This window comes from Myxine glutinosa, chromosome 14 (genome assembly GCF_964187855.1).
Source record: "Myxine glutinosa chromosome 14, kmMyxGlut1.1, whole genome shotgun sequence".
In the NCBI taxonomy this organism is placed as follows: domain Eukaryota; kingdom Metazoa; phylum Chordata; class Myxini; order Myxiniformes; family Myxinidae; genus Myxine; species Myxine glutinosa.
In genome coordinates, this window is record NC_136274.1 from 21,697,405 (window position 1) to 21,716,790 (window position 19,386).

The window sequence follows — 19,386 nt, forward strand, 5'->3', positions numbered from 1 at the left end:
GCCCATGCTCCTCGTACCTTTCCTTACACACCCAGGTACACCCATTCCACTCACAGCCTTGGTCACACACCTGACCACCGAACACTTTGGCACACACTCGTTGCTCGCACACCTCACCAATACACCGCTTCGCGCCCCCTCCTCGGTCACCTCCTCTGTGACAATCACAGGTGTGCCCTCATTCGCACACCCAACCACGTGCCTCACCACCAACTCCAGCGTGCATACCCACTCACGCTCTACCATTCCAGGTGTGCATCCTTCCATCCCAGGTGTACATCCTCGCTCACCTGTCACAACCAACTCACTCTCCTTGTCACTCTCAATACTCTCACCTCCATTCTTGACAGCGCACTCACCCTTACTTTCGACGGCACACTCTTTCCTCATGCACCCGTCCGTTACACACCTTTCTCGCGCACACCCTCCCGTTACATCCTCTGTAACACTCACCACAGGCGTACACTTCCTCGTTACATCCTCTGTAACACTCACCACAGGTGTACACTCTCTCGTTACTTCCTCCGTAACACTCACCACAGGTGTACACTCTCTCGTTACTTCCTCCGTAACACTCACCACAGACGTACACTTTCTCGTTACATCCTCTGTAACACTCACCACAGGTGTACACTCTCTCGTTACTTCCTCCGTAACACTCACCACAGGTGTACACTCTCTCGTTACTTCCTCCGTAACACTCACCACAGACGTACACTTTCTCGTTACATCCTCTGTAACACTCACCACAGGTGTACACTCTCTCGTTACTTCCTCCGTAACACTCACCACACCGCGCTTCCATGTACCCCCTCGCACACGCGCTTCGACCGGCTCACTCCTGACGGCACACTCACTCCTCGGCGTGCACTTTTTCCTCACACACCCCATGGTCGGACATTCTCGCACACCTCTTTTTTCGCATACCTGTCCTGTCACACACTTCACCAACGGCCTTTCACGAACACCCGGATCCAAACCAATCCCCAAGCCGACTGAATCTCCCCTCACATCATGTACATTGCCACTCACCTCCGTACTTCGTCTCACCTCCTCCGCCACCTGCAAACTTTTTATTTGGTTAGTGAGCACCGCATCATGATTTGAACACAGACCCTGTACATATTCCATGACTTCCTCCTTTATCTCCCTCTTAGTTTCCCTCCGTCTCTTTTTAATTTCACTCACCCCTTCTTCCACCTCCTCTAATTTTTCCTTTACCTCCTTCATCTCCCGGTGCGCCCCCTCTATTTCTTCCTCTAATGCCACCTTAACCGTTTCTACGTGCGTCCTTACCTCCCGGTCCTTCGTCTCCATTGCTTCTGTCACCTCTTCCAACCTCTTCGTCAATCCCTCATGTACCATTTGACATTCCTTTTGTGTTGCTATTAATTCATTTTTTATGTCCTTTTGTGTTGCTTTTAAACCCCCGATGATTGCTGTGTTCTTTTCCACTTGGTCCGTTAGTTCCTTTTGTCCCACTGTCAGCTGTTCTACTCCTTTCGTCAGATCTTCTATACCCCCCTGTAACTTTGCCGTATTATTTCTCACCTCTTTCTCTATACGCTTTTCGCCTCGCTTTACCTCCTCGCGCAGCCCCGAGACCTCCTCACTCACCCCTCGTCGTATTTCCTCCATCTGGTTCCCCATCTGTTCGATTTCCCGGGCGGATTGTTCCCCTATTTCCCGCAATTTGTCCTCCATCCTATTTTCTAACCCCATTAACCCATTTTTCACCTCTTTTATCCCGTTGTCTAACCCCCCAAATTTCTTGTCTAACTCCTCAAAATTATTGTCTAACTTCCCAAATTTAGCTTCTAGCCGTTCCCCCATTTCCCCCATTTTTCCCCTCATTTCCCCCATTTGGCCCCCCATTTGGCCCTCTAATCGCTCACTCTGAGCATCCATTTTTGCTTCTAGCCCCATATTTGCCATTAGTATGGTTGCATTAATCTGCGCCATGAGGTCCCGCACATCAATTCCCGCTATTTGCGCAGCGGGCGCGGCTACCCCGCGCTCGTGCGAGCCGCCCCTTTGTGCGTCTGATACCACGTGCGCGAGAGCGCCATTTTGCGCGTCTGACACCCCCTCAACCGCCTCCTCATTGCTCTCCTCCTCCCTTTCTTCCACATACATTTCCCCTGGTTCCTGGGTTACCCCTAACCCGTCTATCTCCCCCACCGACATCCGATCGCCTTGATTGTCCATGGCGCGATCTCAAAATTCGGGTTTTATAAAACAACACAATTTCGGCAGCTCGTAATTTTGACCAAAATTTTTTTTTAAAATTTGGGCCTAACAAATTTAGTCCCGGGTCCGAATCCCACTCCTGACACCAATTGTTACGGACACGGTTTTTGGATGTTATTTTACCGAGCGGTGGTGTATTTAACCGCGTCCGAACAGTTACTCCCCGATTAGAACCCGATTCCACCCGAACGTTGACTAATCGCGCTACAGATATTCAATTGGGAAACCTCTAAAGCGACCGAAAGAGAAGAAGAGAGAAGAAAGACAGAGTTTGGAGGAAGAACAGATTTATTATACACACACAAGCAATATTTTAGAGCGACCAATATTATTTACAGCAATAGATGGAAAAGAGCAGTCACACAGTGCATTGTTAACTTATTCTATTTCATTTACTTAATCCCCAAGACAAACGAGTAGGACAGGACGATCACACTCACACGGTGGATATTGCAGGCAGGTAATGGCTCGAGGTTGATTGCTTGAGAGGAAGGCAAGGTCGGAGGCAGCAGCTTTCAACCCCTCGCGGTTTTGGCGGGAAAACCTCCGTCGCGTATCCGCGGCCGTCACGCGCTGGCTCGGCACACCTGCTCCTCTTCCTGGGGTGGAGCCGTCTCCCTCCGTTCAGCGCGTCTCTCCAACGACAGGGGATATTGCAGGCAGGTAGGTAGGGCTTGCGGTGGATTGCGCTCCTCTTCCAGGTCATCCCCCAGCGTATCTCTCAAGGCCTCTCCGTAAAGCAGTTCCTTACATTCGCTTTTATCACCTCCGGCGGAATTAAGCCGCCGGCTCCGAGGGCACGCCTACCGGGTCACTCACCGCGGTGTTGATTGGCTGTTAAGGCCGGTTCACTCCTGCCCTCTTCTGACGAGGTGGAGACACGCCTTTCTTCTCCAACCTTACCTCGTGGCCAATGGTGGTTGAAGAGAAAAACCGACCAAAATGCGGAAGGCAAATGGAAGGGAGGTTTTGGGGAAATTGGAAGGGCCTACGCTTATTTTGTTTGATACAATGCAAAGTCAATCTAGTGGAAAACACATACTTAGCCTACATGGAATAAGGAAATACACTATTTAAAAGATATATCGTGACCTGCGTGTATGTTCTATGAAATTAATTAGGACGGCTGCGACCATTATTTACATTACCAGGATGTTACCATACCAAAACCATACTCTTCACATCCGTTACCCTTCCTCCAAAATTGTTACACTCCTCAAAACCCGTTACACTTCTCAAAACCCGTTACACTTCTCAAAATCGTTACAATATATATATATATATATATATATATATATATATATATATAAATATAAATCTGTGCAGTGTCTGTGTAGTGTTGTCACTGAACTACTCCTTCAAACTTTTGTGAAATCGTACCAAACTTCTAGTATGCAAATATCTCTCCCGTGTGTATGTCCTAAGGTTTTAAAGAAGAATTTAGGATTGTTATTTTTTTTTGAACATTAAAAAAAAAAAAAAAAGGTTTTTAAACTTAAATCTTCAACTTCAATTGTTTATAAAATGTAATATCATGTATATTACAAATACATTTGTGCTAAATAATTGTTTGTATTATGATTGCTGTAAAGTGTAAACCATGACAAAACAGCAACTCAGGTACCGTCATCTATCGCAATCCCATCAGCGGCGGTACTGTCATCTATCGCAATCCAATATCGCAATCATACATAATAACGTGGTTGTGAAGTTTTTTTAAATAACGTGGTGGTGAGGTGTTTTGAATCACGTGGTGGTGAGGCGTTTTGAATCACGTGGTGGTGAGGCGTTTTGAATCACGTGGTGGTGAGGCGTTTTGAATCACGTGGTGGTGAGGTGTTTTGAATCACGTGGTGGTGAGGTGTTTTAAATTACATAGTGGTGAGGTGTTTTTAATTACATGGTGGTGAGGTATTTTAAATTACGTGGTGGTGAGGTGTTTTGAATTACGTGGTGGTGAGGTGTTTTGAATTATGTGATGGTGAGGTGTTTTGAATTATGTGATGGTGAGGTGTTTAAATTACGTGGTGGTGAGGTGTTTTGAATTATGTGATGGTGAGGTGTTTTGAATTATGTGATGGTGAGGCGTTTTAATTTCGTGGTGGTGAGGCGTTTTAAATAACGTGGTGGTGAGGCGTTTTAATTACGTGGTGGTGAGGCGTTTTAATTACATGGTGGTGAGGTGTTTTAATTACATGGTGGTGAGGCGTTTTAATTACGTGGTGGTGAGGCATTTTAATTACGTGGTGGTGAGGAGTTTTAATTATGTGGTGGTGAGGAATTTTAAATTACGTGGTGGTGAGGCATTTTAATTACGTGGTGGTGAGGTGTTTTAATTACATGGTGGTGAGACATTTTAAATTACGTGGTGGTGAGGTGTGTTAATAACGTGGTGGTGAGGAGTTTAAATTACGTGGTGGTGAGGCGTTTTAATTACGTGGTGGTGAGGAATTTTAATTACGTGGTGGTGAGGTGTTTTAATTACGTGGTGGTGAGGTGTTTTAATTACGTGGTAGTGAGGCGTTTTAATCACGCGGTGGTGAGGCATTTTAATTATGTGGTGGTGAGGTGTTTTAATTATGTGGTGGTGAGGAGTTTTAATTACGTGGTGGTGAGGCGTTTTCAATTACGTGGTAGTGAGGCGTTTTAATTACGTGGTTGTGAGGAATTTTAATTATGTGGTGGTGAGGTGTTTTAATTACGTGGTGGTGACGCATTTTAAATTACGTGGTGGTGAGGTGTTTTAATTACGTGGTGTTAAGGTGTTTTGAATTTCATGGTGGTGAGATGTAATCGTCCCAAACTTTCAGTCTGCGCCTTCCCCTTCTGTATGTATACTGAAACGCAAAAGAAACTTACCACCTTTGAAACCTTTAAATATCAACAATAACACTGCGTGTAGTAAATGTGTGAACTTATTTGTGGACAATAGTGTCCTCACTGTCAGACAAAACGGTCACGGATGGTCACTTGAACCTTCAATGGTCACTTCATAGCACAGCTGTTGAACAGCCGTTTTGACTGTCAGTGATTAGCCAAGGGGTACGGGATGATTTTAATGAGCTGCACGTGATGTCTTGATATTGGCTTTAAAAAGGCCAGTGCAAAATGGGCATTTCAATCAACATGCCACGATTGTCAAGGGATCAACGGCAGCGTGCCCTGGGCATGCTGCAAGGTGGACTGAGCTACCGTGAGGTGGCACGTCGCCTTGGCTGTTCACACCAGATGATATCGGCCCTGGTGGACGGAGACACCCTCCACAACTCTGCAGATGACAGACCTCCATCAGGGAGGCCAAGAGTCACCACTGCAAGGCAGGACAGACAGATGGTCCGAAGTCACCTGCGGGATCAATTCTGTCCAGCATCCCGCACTGCGGCAGAAACTCCGGGGCGTGCAAACCCGCGGCAGAAACTCCGGGGCGTGCAAACCCACGGATCTCCAATGATACTGCATGAAGACGACTGCATGACTCTGGTCTGACTGCCAGAAGACCATACAGAGGCCCCGTGATGACGGCTGCACATCGCCGCAACCGACAGATATGGTGCCAGTAGCATCAGCGGTGGACCTTGGCGCAGTGGAACGAGGTCGCTTTCAGCGATGAGTCAAGGTTCTGTGTGGACAGTCCTGATGGGCACCATCTCTGGTGGCCAAGGTCCACCGCTGATGCTGCTGGCACCATCTCTGTCGGTTGCGGCGATGGGCAGCTGTCATCACGGGGCCTCTGTATGGTCTTCTGGCAGTCAGACCATAGTCATGCAGTCGTCTTCGTGCAGTATCATTGGAGATCCGTGGGTTTGCACGCCCCGGAGTTTCTGCCGCAGTGCGGGATGCTGGACGGAATCGATCCCGCAGGTGACTTCGGACCATCTGCCTTTCCTGCCTTGCAGTGGTGACTCTTGGCCTCCCTGATCGAGGTCTGTCATCTGCAGAGTTGTGGAGGGTGTCTCTGTCCACCAGGGCCGATATCATCTGGTGTGAACAGCCAAGGCGACGTGCCACCTCACAGTAGCTCAGTCCGCCTTGCAGCATGCCCAGGGCACGCTGCCGTTGATCCCTTGACAATCGTGACATGTTGATTGAAATGCCCATTTTGCACTGGCCTTTTTAAAGCCAATATCAAGACATAACGTGCAGCTCATTAAAATCATCCCGTACCCCTTGGCTAATCACTGACAGTCAAAACGGCTGTTCAACAGCTGTGCTATGAAGTGACCATTGAAGGTTCAAGTGACCATCCGTGACCGTTTTGTCTGACAGTGAGGACACTATTGTCCACAAATAAGTTCACACATTTACTACACGCAGTGTTATTGTTGATATTTAAAGGTTTCAAAGGTGGTAAGTTTCTTTTCCGTTTCAGTATATGTGCTGAGGGGTTCTTAAAAAAAAAAAAAAAAAAATTCAACCTAAATTGCTTATAAAAATGAAATAACACAAACACTCCAAATAAATTTGTGTAAAATAATTGTTGTACACCGCACCTTTCCTATGCCATCTCCAGGCATTGCAAATCGTCATTGCCGGGCACCGAAGGGGGCTCGGCAGTGACGCACGCTGAAAGGGAGTACTCAGTTTTCACTATGTTTGTTTGTTTTCTTTCTTGTTGTACACCGCACCTTTCCTATGCCATCTCCAGGCATTGCAAATCGTCATTGCCGGGCACCAAAGGGGGCTCGGCAGTGACGCACGCTGAAAGGGAGTACTGTACTCAGTTTTCACTCTGGTTGTTTGTTTGTTTTCTTGCTTTTCTTTCCTTCTTTCTTTCTTGTTTGTTTGTTTGTCCGGGCGATATCTCAGCCATGCTTTGAGCGAGGAAGCTGAAATTTTGGCACAATCGTGAGCAAGTCCTTTGTCAAAAACGATATTTTTTTTGTTTTTTGATTAATCAATTAATTGAGGAGTTATTTAGTTATTAGCGATTAATTAAGTACATATTTAATTAATCAAATTTCCTTTCTCTTCTGACCATTAACTCAGGCACCTTTTGAGTTAGGAAGCTGATATTTGGACATGCCAATGACCACGTGATTTGGCTGCAAAGGCTATTTTTGATTTATTAATTAATCAATCAATCAATCAATCAATTAATCGATTAATTATTTAATTATTCGATTAATGACAATTTTTTATTTTTTTTTAGTTACATATTCTGATGAAATGGTGGTGGTTTATGTGTTCTATTACCGAATTGATTAATAATTTAATTTTTTAATGATTATTATTTATTTATTTTCATTATTAATCATTTCTTTATTTCCTTTCTCTTCTGGCCATGATCTCAGGCACCTTTTGAGTTAGGAAGATATTTGGACATGCCAATGACAAAGTGATTTGGCTGTAAAATATATTTTTGATTTATTGATTAATCATTTAATCGATTAATTATTTATTGATTAATTGATGAATTATTTATTGATTAATCAATTAATTATTTAATTTTTTATTAATGACTTATTTAATTAAATTTCTAAAAGATACATCCTCGGATGAAGCACTAGTGGTTTAGTTATGCTATTAGCCAATTGATAAAGAAAATATTTTGTGATAATCTTTTATTGATTTTAATTATACAATTAATCAATCAATTTTTTAATTAATCAATCAATTAGCATCCACCTCTCTATGAGCTGCACTGCGGTATTGCCCGGCGCCCCGGCAATGCCGCGCTGTAGGATATTTAATTATTTGGCATGGGGGCGGTGTACTTTGAATGTATCTGTACTTGTTGTACACCGCTCCTTTCCTATGCCATCTCCAGACATTGCAAATCGTCATTGCTGGGCACCGAAGGGGGCTCGGCAGTGACGCACGCTGAAAGAGTACTCAGTTTTCACTCTGGTTGTTTGTTTGTTTGTTTGTTTGTCCGGGCGATATCTCAGCCATCCTTTGAGCTAGGAAGCTGAAATTTCGGCACAGTAGTGAGCAAGTCCTTTGTCAAAAACGGTATTTTTTTTTTTTGAATAATCAATTAATTGAGGAGTTATTGAATTATTAGCGATTAATGAAGTTGCTTCAAAAAGGGGACCAAAAAACAACAACAACCACGGTTCCCGAAAAAGGCCAACCCCCGCTTGCGGGGAAAAATGGCCTCTAAAGGTGGTTATTATATATAATGAAGTACTTATTTAATTAATCAAATTTCCTTTCTCTTCTGACCATTAACTCAGGCACCTTTTGAGTTAGGAAGCTGATATTTGGACATGCCAATGACCAGGTGATTTGGCTGCAAAGGCTATTTTTGATTGATTAATTAATCAATTAATCGATTAATCATTTAATTATTCGATTAATGACTAAAAAAATTTTTTTTTTTTAAAATTACAGATTCTGATGAAATGGTGGTGGTTTATGTGTTCTCTGACTGAATTGATTAATAATTTAATTTTTTTATGATTATTATTTATTTATTTTCATTATTAATCATTCATTTATTTTCTTTCTCATTTGGCCAATATCTCAGGCACCTTTTGAGCTTGGAAGCTAATATTTGGACATGAGTGACCAAGTGATGTGGCTATTGTACACCGCTCCTTTCCTATGCCATCTCCAGGCATTGCAAATCGTCATTGCTGGGCACCGAAGGGGGCTCGGCAGTGACGCGTGCTGAAAGAGAGTACTCAGTTTTCACTCTGGTTGTTTGTTTGTTTGTTTGTTTGTTGTACACCGCTCCTTTCCTATGCCATCTCCAGGCATTGCAAATCGTCATTGCCGGGCACCAAAGGGGGCTCAGCAGTGACGCATGCTGAAAGAGAGTACTCAGTTTTCACTCTGGTTTCTTGTTGTACACTGCTCCTTTCCTATGCCATCTCCAGGCATTGCAAATCGTCATTGCCGGGCACCAAAGGGGGCTCGGCAGTGACGCACGCTGAAAGAGAGTACTCAGTTTTCACTCTGGTTTCTTGCTCTCTTGTTGTACACCGCTCCTTTCCTATGCCATCTCCAGGCATTGCAAATCGTCATTGCCGGGCACCAAAGGGGGCTCGGCAGTGACGCACGCTGAAAGAGAGTACTCAGTTTTCACTCTGGTTTCTTTCTTGTTTGTTTGTTTGTTTGTTTGTCCGGGCGATATCTCAGCCATCCTTTGAGCTAGGAAGCTGATATTTCGGCACAATAGTGAGCAAGTCCTTTGTCAAATACGGTATTTTTTGTTTTTTGAATAATCAATTAATTGAGGAGTTATTTAATTATTAGCGTTTAATTAAGTACTTATTTAATTAATTAAATTTCATTTCTCTTCTGACCATTATTAACTCAGGCACCTTTTGCGTTAGGAAGCTGATATTTGGATATGCCAATGACCAGGTGATTTGGCTGCAAAGGATATTTTTGATTTATTAATTAATCAATTAATCGATTAATTATTTAATTATTCGATTAATGACCAAAAAATTTTTTTTTTTAAAGTTAGAGATTCTGATGAAATAGTGGTAGTTTATGTGTTCTCTGACCAAATTGATTACTAATTTAATTTTTTTATGATTATTATTTATTTATTTTCATTATTAATCATTTATTTATTTTCTTTCTCATTTGGCCAATATCTCAGGCACCTTTTGAGCTGGGAAGCTAATATTTGGACATGAGTGACCAAGTGATGTGGCTATCAAGGATATTTTTGATTTATTGATTAATCATTTCATCTATTAATTATTTATTGATTAATCGATTAATTATTTATTGAGTAATCAATTAATTATTTAATTTTTTATAAATGACTTATTTAATTAAATTTCTAAAAGATACATCTTCGGATGAAGCACTAGTGGTTTAGTTATGCGATTAGCCAATTGATTATGAAAATATTTTGTGATAATCTTTTATTGATTTTAATTATACAATTAATCAATCAATTAGTGTACACCTCTCCCTCCCAATGCAGCCTCAATGGGCAGCACTGCGGTATTGCCGGGCGCCGGAGGCGCCCCGGCAATGCTGCGCTGCAGCATATTTAATTATTTGGCATGGGGCGGTGTACTTTGAATGTATGTGTACTTGTTTGTTTTCTTTCTTGGTTGTCCGGGTGATATCTCAGCCATCCTTTGAGCTAGGAAGCTGAAATTTCGGCACAGTAGTGAGCAAGTCCTTTGTCAAATACGGTATTTTTTGTTTTTTGAATAATCAATTAATTGAGGAGTTATTTAATTATTAGCGTTTAATTAAGTACTTATTTAATTAATTAAATTTCATTTCTCTTCTGACCATTATTAACTCAGGCACCTTTTGAGTTAGGAAGCTGATATTTGGACATGCCAATGACCAGGTGATTTGGCTGCAAAAGATATTTTTGATTTATTAATTAATCAATTAATCGATTAATTATTTAATTATTCGATTAATGACAAAAAAATTTTTTTTTTTTAAAGTTACAGATTCTGATGAAATAGTGGTAGTTTATGTGTTCTCTGACCAAATTGATTAATAATTTAATTTTTTTATGATTATTATTTATTTATTTTCATTATTAATCATTTATTTATTTTCTGTCTCATTTGGCCAATATCTCAGGCACCTTTTGAGCTGGGAAGCTAATATTTGGACATGAGTGACCAAGTGATGTGGCTATCAAGGATATTTTTGATTTATTGATTAATCATTTCATCTATTAAGTATTTATTGATTAATCGATTAATTATTTATTGAGTAATCCATTAATTATCTAATTTTTTATAAATGACTTATTTAATTAAATTTCTAAAAGATACATCTTCGGATGAAGCACTACTGGTTTAGTTATGCGATTAGCCAATTGATTATGAAAATATTTTGTGATAATCTTTTATTGATTTTAATTACACAATTAATCAATCAATTAGTGTACACCTCTCCCTCCCAATGCAGCCTCAATGAGCTGCACTGCGGAATTGCCGGGCGCCGGAGGCGCCCCGGCAATGCCGCGCTGCAGCATATTTAATTATTTGGCATGGGGCGGTGTACTTTGAATGTATGTGTACTTGTTTTCTTTCTTGTTTTCTTGCTTTCTTGTTTGTTTGTCCGGACGATATCTCAGCCATCCTTTGAGCTAGGAAGCTGAAATTTCGGCACAATAGTGAGCAAGTCCTTTGTCAAAAACGGTATTTTTTTTTTTGATTAATCAATAAATTGAGGAGTTATTTAATTATTAGCGATTAATTAAGTACTTATTTACTTCTGGTAAACAGTTCACTGGTAATTCCCTGTTTGTCGTTAAAGGCGGCAAAAAGGGTTGGCGTCAGGATGGGCATCCTGCCGTAAAACATTGCTTCAAATAGGGGACCGAAAAACAACAACAACCACGGTTCCCGAAAAAGGCCAACCCCCGCTTTGCGGGGAAAAATGGCCTCTAAAGGTGTTTTATTTTATTTTAATTAAGTACTTATTTAATTAATCAAATTTCCTTTCTCTTCTGACCATTAACTCAGGCACCTTTTGAGTTAGGAAGCTGATATTTGGACATGCCAATGACCAGGTGATTTGGCTGCAAAGGATATTTTTGATTTATTAATTAATCAATTAATCGATTGATTATTTAATTATTCGATTAATGACAAAAAAAATTTTTTTTTTAAAGTTACAGATTCTGATGAAATAGTGGTAGTTTATGTGTTCTCTGACCAAATTTATTAATAATTTAATTTTTTTATGATTATTATTTATTTATTTTCATTATTAATCATTTATTTATTTTCTTTCTCATTTGGCCAATATCTCAGGCACCTTTTGAGCTGGGAAGCTAATATTTGGACATGAGTGACCAAGTGATGTGGCTATCAAGGATATTTTTGATTTATTGATTAATCATTTCATCTATTAATTATTTATTGATTAATCGATTAATTATTTATTGAGTAATCAATTAATTATTTAATTTTTTATAAATGACTTATTTAATTAAATTTCTAAAAGATACATCTTCGGATGAAGCACTAGTGGTTTAGTTATGCGATTAGCCAATTGATTATGAAAATATTTTGTGATAATCTTTTATTGATTTTAATTATACAATTAATCAATCAATTAGTGTACACCTCTTCCTCCCAATGCAGCCTCAATGAGCTGCACTGCGGTATTGCTGGGCGCCGGAGGCGCCCTGGCAATGCCGCGCTGCAGCATATTTAATTATTTGGCATGGGGGCGGTGTACTTTGAATGTATCTGTACTTGTTTTCTTTCTTTCTTGTTTTCTTGTTTTCTTGTTTGTTTGTCCGGGCGATATCTCAGCCATCCTTTGAGCTAGGAAGCTGAAATTTCGGCACAATAGTGAGCAAGTCCTTTGTCAAAAACGTTTTTTTATTTTGATTAATCAATAAATTGAGGAGTTATTTAATTATTCGTGATTAATTAAGTACTTATTTAATTAATCAAATTTCCTTTCTCTTCTGACCATTAACTCAGGCACCTTTTGAGTTAGGAAGCTGATATTTGGACATGCCAATGACCAGGTGATTTGGCTGCAAATGATATTTTTGATTTATTAATTAATCAATTAATCGATTAATTATTTAATTATTCGATTAATGACAAAAAAATTTTTTTTTTTTAAAGTTACAGATTCTGATGAAATAGTGGTAGTTTATGTGTTCTCTGACCAAATTTATTAATAATTTAATTTTTTAATGATTATTATTCATTTATTTTCATTATTAATCATTTATTTATTTTCTTTCTCATTTGGCCAATATCTCAGGCACCTTTTTTTTTTTCTTTTTTTTTTTGGTATACTGAATCGAGGCTCGTGAAAGAGCTGACATTTACTTCACAAACAAATCAACCAGACAAACAAAATATATAAAAAGAGGGAGCGGAAGACAAGAGAAGGGAAAGCACACAAACACTTGAGTACCATTTATTAGCCGTCTGTACCATTTTTTGAGCTGGGAAGCTAATATTTGGACATGAGTGGCTATCAAGTACCAAGTATCATGCATGTGTCATGATTTCAAGTATCATGTACCAAGTACCAAGTGAGTAAGAATCATCAAGTATCATGAGTACCAAGTGATGTGGCTATCAAGGATATTTTTGATTTATTGATTAATCATTTCATCGATTAATTATTTATTGATTAATCGATTAATTATTTATTGAGTAATCAATTAATTATTTAATTTTTTATAAATGACTTATTTAATTAAATTTCTAAAAGATACATCTTCAGATGAAGCACTAGTGGTTTAGTTATGCGATTAGCCAATTGATTATGAAAATATTTTGTGATAATCTTTTATTGATTTTAATTATACAATTAATCAATCAATTAGTGTACACCTCTCCCTCCCAATGCAGCCTCAATGAGCTGCACCGCTGCAGCATATTTAATTATTTGGCATGGGGCGGTGTACTTTGAATGTATTTGTACTTGTCAAGGATATTTTTGATTTATTGATTAATCAATTAATCGATTAATTATTTAATTATTCGATTAATTACTTTAAAAAAAAAAATTCAGTCACATTCTGATGAAATGGTGGTGGTTTATGTGTTCTGTGACCGAATTGATTAATAATTTAATTTTTTTATGATTATTATTATTTATTTATTTTCATTATTAATCATTTATTTATTTTCTTTCTCATTTGGCCAATATCTCAGGCACCTTTTGAGCTGGGAAGCTAATATTTGGACATGACAGTGACCAAGTGATGTGGCTATCAAGGATATTTTTGATTTATTGATTAATCATTTAATCGATTAATTATTTATTGGTAAATCAATTAATTATTTAATTTTTTATTAATGACTTATTTAATTAAATTTCTAAAAGATACATCTTCGGATGAAGCACGAGTGGTTTAGTTTTGCTATTAGCCAATTGATTAAGAAAATAATTTGTGATAATCTTTTATTGATTTTAATTATACAATTAATCAATGAATTAGCGTACACCTCTCCCTCCCAAAGCAGCCTCTATGAGCTGCACTGCGGTATTGCCGGGCGCCTGAGGCGCCCCGGCAATGCCGCGCTGTAGGATATTTAATTATTTGGCATGGGGGCGGTGTACTTTGAATGTATCTGTACTTGTTTGTATTATAATTGGTGTAAATCATGACAACACAGCAACTCAGGTACAGTCATTATCCTCAGCTAAGACAATCCCTTGCCTCTGTAACGACGCGTGTCTCGGCTCACGTATATATATATATATATATATATATATATATATATATATATATATATATATATATATATATATATATATATAAAAGGTATTACGACCCATTGTGCCAATTTCGTGCCTTATGAATTTGTAATTACTGTTTCCTCTCTTTCCTTCATTTCTTTTAATTTTTATACATAAATGTAGGGAAAGTATGTTGTGTTTACTGTATTAGGGTTACCATATTTGAACTTTCATAAAAGAGGACACTCCGACGAGGGACACTGAAAAAAAAGAGGACACTTTATTATGTCTTGAAAAGAGTTCCCTTTACGTATTGATATGAGCTTTATGAGCATCAGCAATCCCATTAGGTGTGCTCCAGACCTCAATTAATTTTGACTGCAAACCGCCATTCTTCCAGTCGAAATAATAAATTATTACTGGAAATATATATTGTGCTTGTCCGAGTCCACACCATGGGATTGTAAATCAATAGCACCGTTATTTGCTTACACAGACGTACATACCAGCTCTACATACCATAGCACTCGGCTTCCCATTCTTCTTGACCACTTTGAAAATACGGGTATTTTTTGTCTTTAGTTCTGCAGAGAATTTACACTTTCGTCTTGGCATTTTGTTTGGAGACAGTAAAATGAAATATCAAATAAAGATCTCTTGAAGAAAATGAAACAAGTGTGTACGGTACGGACTCAGAAAAGACACTGACTCGCAGAAAGAGCACTCCACTGGACTCTCTCTCTCTCACTGCAAGGTTGGACAGGAAGTGGAGTGTGGACGCTTGAGTGTCGTTCGAACACATCCATTACGCCATGACGGAGTAGTACAGACTTGTACCAAACTGTCCTGGTCCAAACATTGCATAACCGCATTTTATCACCTTCAGAAAATGTACAAAAGTTGCTTAACCGCCTAAATAAGGTAAAAAAGTATCCCAAAGTTAAAATGTATCCCTTTGAAAATGTGAAAGGAAAAAAAATGGCAAAATCCCGGACATTTTTCTATATTACAAAAACTCTTCCTGATGGAGATTTAAGGACTGAAAAGGAGGACATGCCCGGGAAAAACCGGACGTATGGTAACCCTATACTGTATGTATGGTATGCTGTATGTTTCATCTCCTCCAAGTGGAATCGACCTGGGAAGATGAAAATTTCAGGAATTAATGGAGGCACAATGAAGTTGTCTGTGTATGTTTCGGTTGATTCCTTTGAGAAAAAATTTCCACCATCTTGGCATTTTCTTACTTTGGGGGTGCTTTGAAGGGGAGGGGGTGCAATTGCAATTCTCCGAGATATATTACCACGATGTACGTGTTATATATGCACAAAAGAAGTACACAAGGTTTTGCTTCATATACGTAACCCGGGTTATATTTACTGTTGGGAGTGATCGAGGCAGCGGTCCGTTGCCTATACATCGCCCAAATAAGGGATCATGTCAGAAAAATGTGTTTAGTGCTTGGAACAAGATCGCCTGTCGGGCCGATACTCTGCTAGTTTAGATAATGCAGCTTACCCTACCTTCTGCTCTGTTATCAGGAACACAAGGATTTGTTTGCTGACGTATTGCTTTCTTTGCTGCTATCAGTAATATTTGATCTTTTCCAACCTGATCTTGACCCCTTATGTGCCTGTTCTCATGCGTAGATGGTTCGCGAGGAACGTGAGCCAGGGACGCCGCCCTGTCGAGAGCCCCACTACCCCTGTCGCGTGGGCATCTATGGCTGGCGGAAGCGCTGCCTATACTTCCTGGTGCTATTGCTTATGATAATCCTCGTGGTTAACCTCGCTCTCACCATCTGGATCCTTAAAGTGATGCACTTCACCATTGTAAGTAGACGGGGAATCGCCAAGCTGCTTTAAATCGTACACTCACCATTTGCATCTGAAAGGATGACAAATTGAGTTTGCTCATAAAATGCCAGTTAATCAAGTACCAACTTAATTTGATAGGTAGGACATTTATACCGCCTTCACACAGTCACCTCTTCTTGCCAAGAAGAACTGGTCCCATAAGGAAGGCTTTGCAAAATTACCAATACAGTACATAAGCTAGGTTCGTAATATGATTATCATTCTCGGGTTTAATAAACTCCCTTCTGTGAGGCCAATGAGGTATGATTTTAATTTATGACAAAACCTGTTTTCCATGTGAACCTAAAATTACATCACTCCTCACTCGTCACAAAATTCACACACACACACATATATATATATATACATACATACACACACATTGCCATCCATAAGTATTGGAGCAGTGAAATCAAATTTGTTATGATTGTGATTTACTCAAGAAGTTTGGATTTGAGATCAAAATATAAATATGAGGCAAGAGTACAGAAGGTCTTCCATGTATTTTTTTTCGATTTTTGTTTATTTTGTGTTTCTATGTATATATGTTTTAGCATTGTAGAACAATACCACTCTTTATGTTCAGTCACCCCCTTTTAGGTAAGCATAAGTATTGGAACAAATGATTGACAGGTGTTTCTTGTTCCATTGATTGTTCACACATAAAAGACCTGTGAATGTCTAGTCTTGATTTTACCTTTGCTTTTTCCTTGGACATCTGCCTTTGGGGTCTGGAGGCATAAACCAACATGAAGACCAGAGAAATGTTGAGGAAAGAAAAGCAAGCAATTTTGAAGCTGAAAGAACAGAATAATTCAATAGGAACCACAGCACAAAAATTGGGCATGGCAAATACAATAATTTGGAATATCTTGCAAAATACAGAAACCACAAGTGTAGCTAGCAATATACAATGGGCAGGTCGGCCAAGAGAAACAACTGCATTTGATGACAGAAAAATAATCAGAGCTGTGAAAAAACCCTAAAACAACTGTCAGTGACATCACCAACACCCTCCAAAGTGCAGGGGTGAAAGTTTCACAATCTGCTGTTCACAGAAGACTTTGACAGCAGATTTACAAAGGCTACACCGCAAGATGCAAACCTCATCAGCACCAAATATAGAAAGGCCAGATTAAAATTTGCTATAAAGTACAGAGGTGGTGAGTGGGTTCTGGAACAAAGTTTTATGGACAGGTGAGACCATGATAAACCTTTACCAAACTGATGGAAAGGTAAAAGCAGGGAGAAAGGAGGGAACTGTGTAAGATCCAAAGCATACAACCTCATCTGTGAAGCATGGTGGAGGTGGTGTCATGGCTTGGGATTGCATGGCTGCATCTGGAACTGGCTCACTCATCTTTATTGATGATGTAACCAATGATAGCAGCAGCAGAATGAATTTGGAAGTTTACAGAAACATTTTGTCTGCCTATGTACAAGAAAATGCCTCCAAACTCATTGGGTGGCGCTTCGCCATGCAGCAAGACAATGACCAAAAACAGACCACCAACGCAACCAAGGAGTTCATCAGGGGAAAAAGTGGAAGGTTTTAGACTGGTCAAGTCAATCTACTGATTTAAATCTGATGGAGCATGCATTTCACTTGCTGAAGAGGAGACTAAAGACAGAAACCCCCAAAACCAACAACAACTGAAAATTGCTGCAGTAAAGGCTTGGTAAAGCATCTCAATGGAAGATGCCGAGTTTGGTGATGTCCATGGGTCACAGGCTCGATGCAATTTTTGCATGCAAGGGATATGCAACCAAATACGAACTATTATACTACTTTAATTTACTTTAAGTTAATCTGTTCCAATGCTTATGCTTACCTAAAATGGGGGGACTGAGCATGAAAAGTGCTATTGTTCTACAATGGTAAAACATATGTCTAGAAATACCAAGAAATTAAACCCGACCTTCTGTACTCTTGCCTCATACTCATCTTTTGATCTCGAATCTTATGATCTTTTTCAGATCCCGACTTCATTGCTGAAATTCTGAATAGTGTCCATTTGTTTCATACCGTTTCCCACCCCCTCCCCGCAGCCCTCTCCCTTCCACAGATCTACCGATGTCCCTGTTCTCTACTGTTGTTGTGCTTGTATGCCTCCCTCTCTCTTCCTCTTTTGTCTCCCGCTCCCTTTATTATATGTTTTATGTGCCCGTTTATTGTTTTTGTGTTTAACGTGTTAGCTCTTACACAAGCCTCGGACTTTGTCGACAAAATAAATAAATAAAAGAATCCAAATTTCTTGAGTATATCGGAATAATAACAAATTTGACTTAATTGCTGCAATACTCATGGCAGGCACTTTATGCGCGTACACACACACACACACACACACACACACACACACACACACACACACACACACACACACACACACACCAATCATTGCACTGTGTAAGTATGTAGACACCTTCGATAAATTTCACACCCTTGTGGGGATTTTAAATGCGCCAGAAATTATTTGCTCTATTCCTCACATTAAAACAACATTTGTTATCACCGGGGGGAACTGAATAAGCAAACAACTAAAAGGAACCTGTTGGAAAACGTGTTTGGTTTGAATGCTGACGATGAATGCTATCAATGCAGCCACTTGTGGGTAAAATTAAACAAAGGTTTAGTTTATTCATGCTCTTTACTCCCATGTAATGCCATTTGTCTTGCACCCAGTGGGACTTAGTGCTTATGTAGACATATGGTGGTTTTTATTTTATCTTTACACATCAAACACACTGTGGAGTTTACCTGACTAGTAAAAAAAGATTAACAAGCAAATAAAATCCGTCATGAAGGCAGGTGAGTGAGGCTTACATGCTGTTCTTCCCTTTTCCATCCGGAAATCTCATGGAGATCGCTGTGCTTTTACGCAGCAAGCGCAGCACTCAAACCTTCATTCTCCCAGCTCGAGCAACCACCGTGGAAGAATAATTAGCAGATACAAAATGGGATTCCAGAGTGAATCGCCGAGAGTAATTATTTATTTATCTTTGCTGAAATGTGTTGACCAGCCAGGCACAGCAGTCAACACAAAGCTGATCAGTTGTTGCTGAATGGGTCATTCAAATCATATTTTGGCTGCATTGATTTGTTGTTGTTGTTGTTGTTGTTGAATAATTGTTTACTTGTGCAGCAATGGGCTGGTAGGATAGCGTGGAGCAGTGG

At 39.7% G+C, this 19,386-nt stretch overlaps 2 protein-coding genes across 4 annotated transcripts in view; both read left to right on the forward strand.

Annotated features, from left to right (window-relative positions):
- The window catches only part of LOC137439479 (gamma-sarcoglycan), a 434,894-nt gene that overhangs the window by 231,445 nt on the left and 184,063 nt on the right, over positions 1-19,386 (forward strand). For 2 of the 3 annotated variants that reach the window (XM_078768409.1, XM_068135254.2), the window contains exon 2: positions 16,005-16,187. In XM_078768409.1, coding sequence (XP_078624535.1) covers positions 16,005-16,187 — 183 coding nt within the window. Of the gene's footprint in view, positions 1-15,376; positions 15,434-16,004; positions 16,188-19,386 lie in introns of those variants that run through there. The other variant, XM_078768408.1, reaches the window with a different exon arrangement.
- Positions 1-19,386, forward strand: part of CHM (CHM Rab escort protein) — a 1,037,168-nt gene that overhangs the window by 150,174 nt on the left and 867,608 nt on the right. The gene's annotated exons all lie outside the window — the stretch shown is intronic.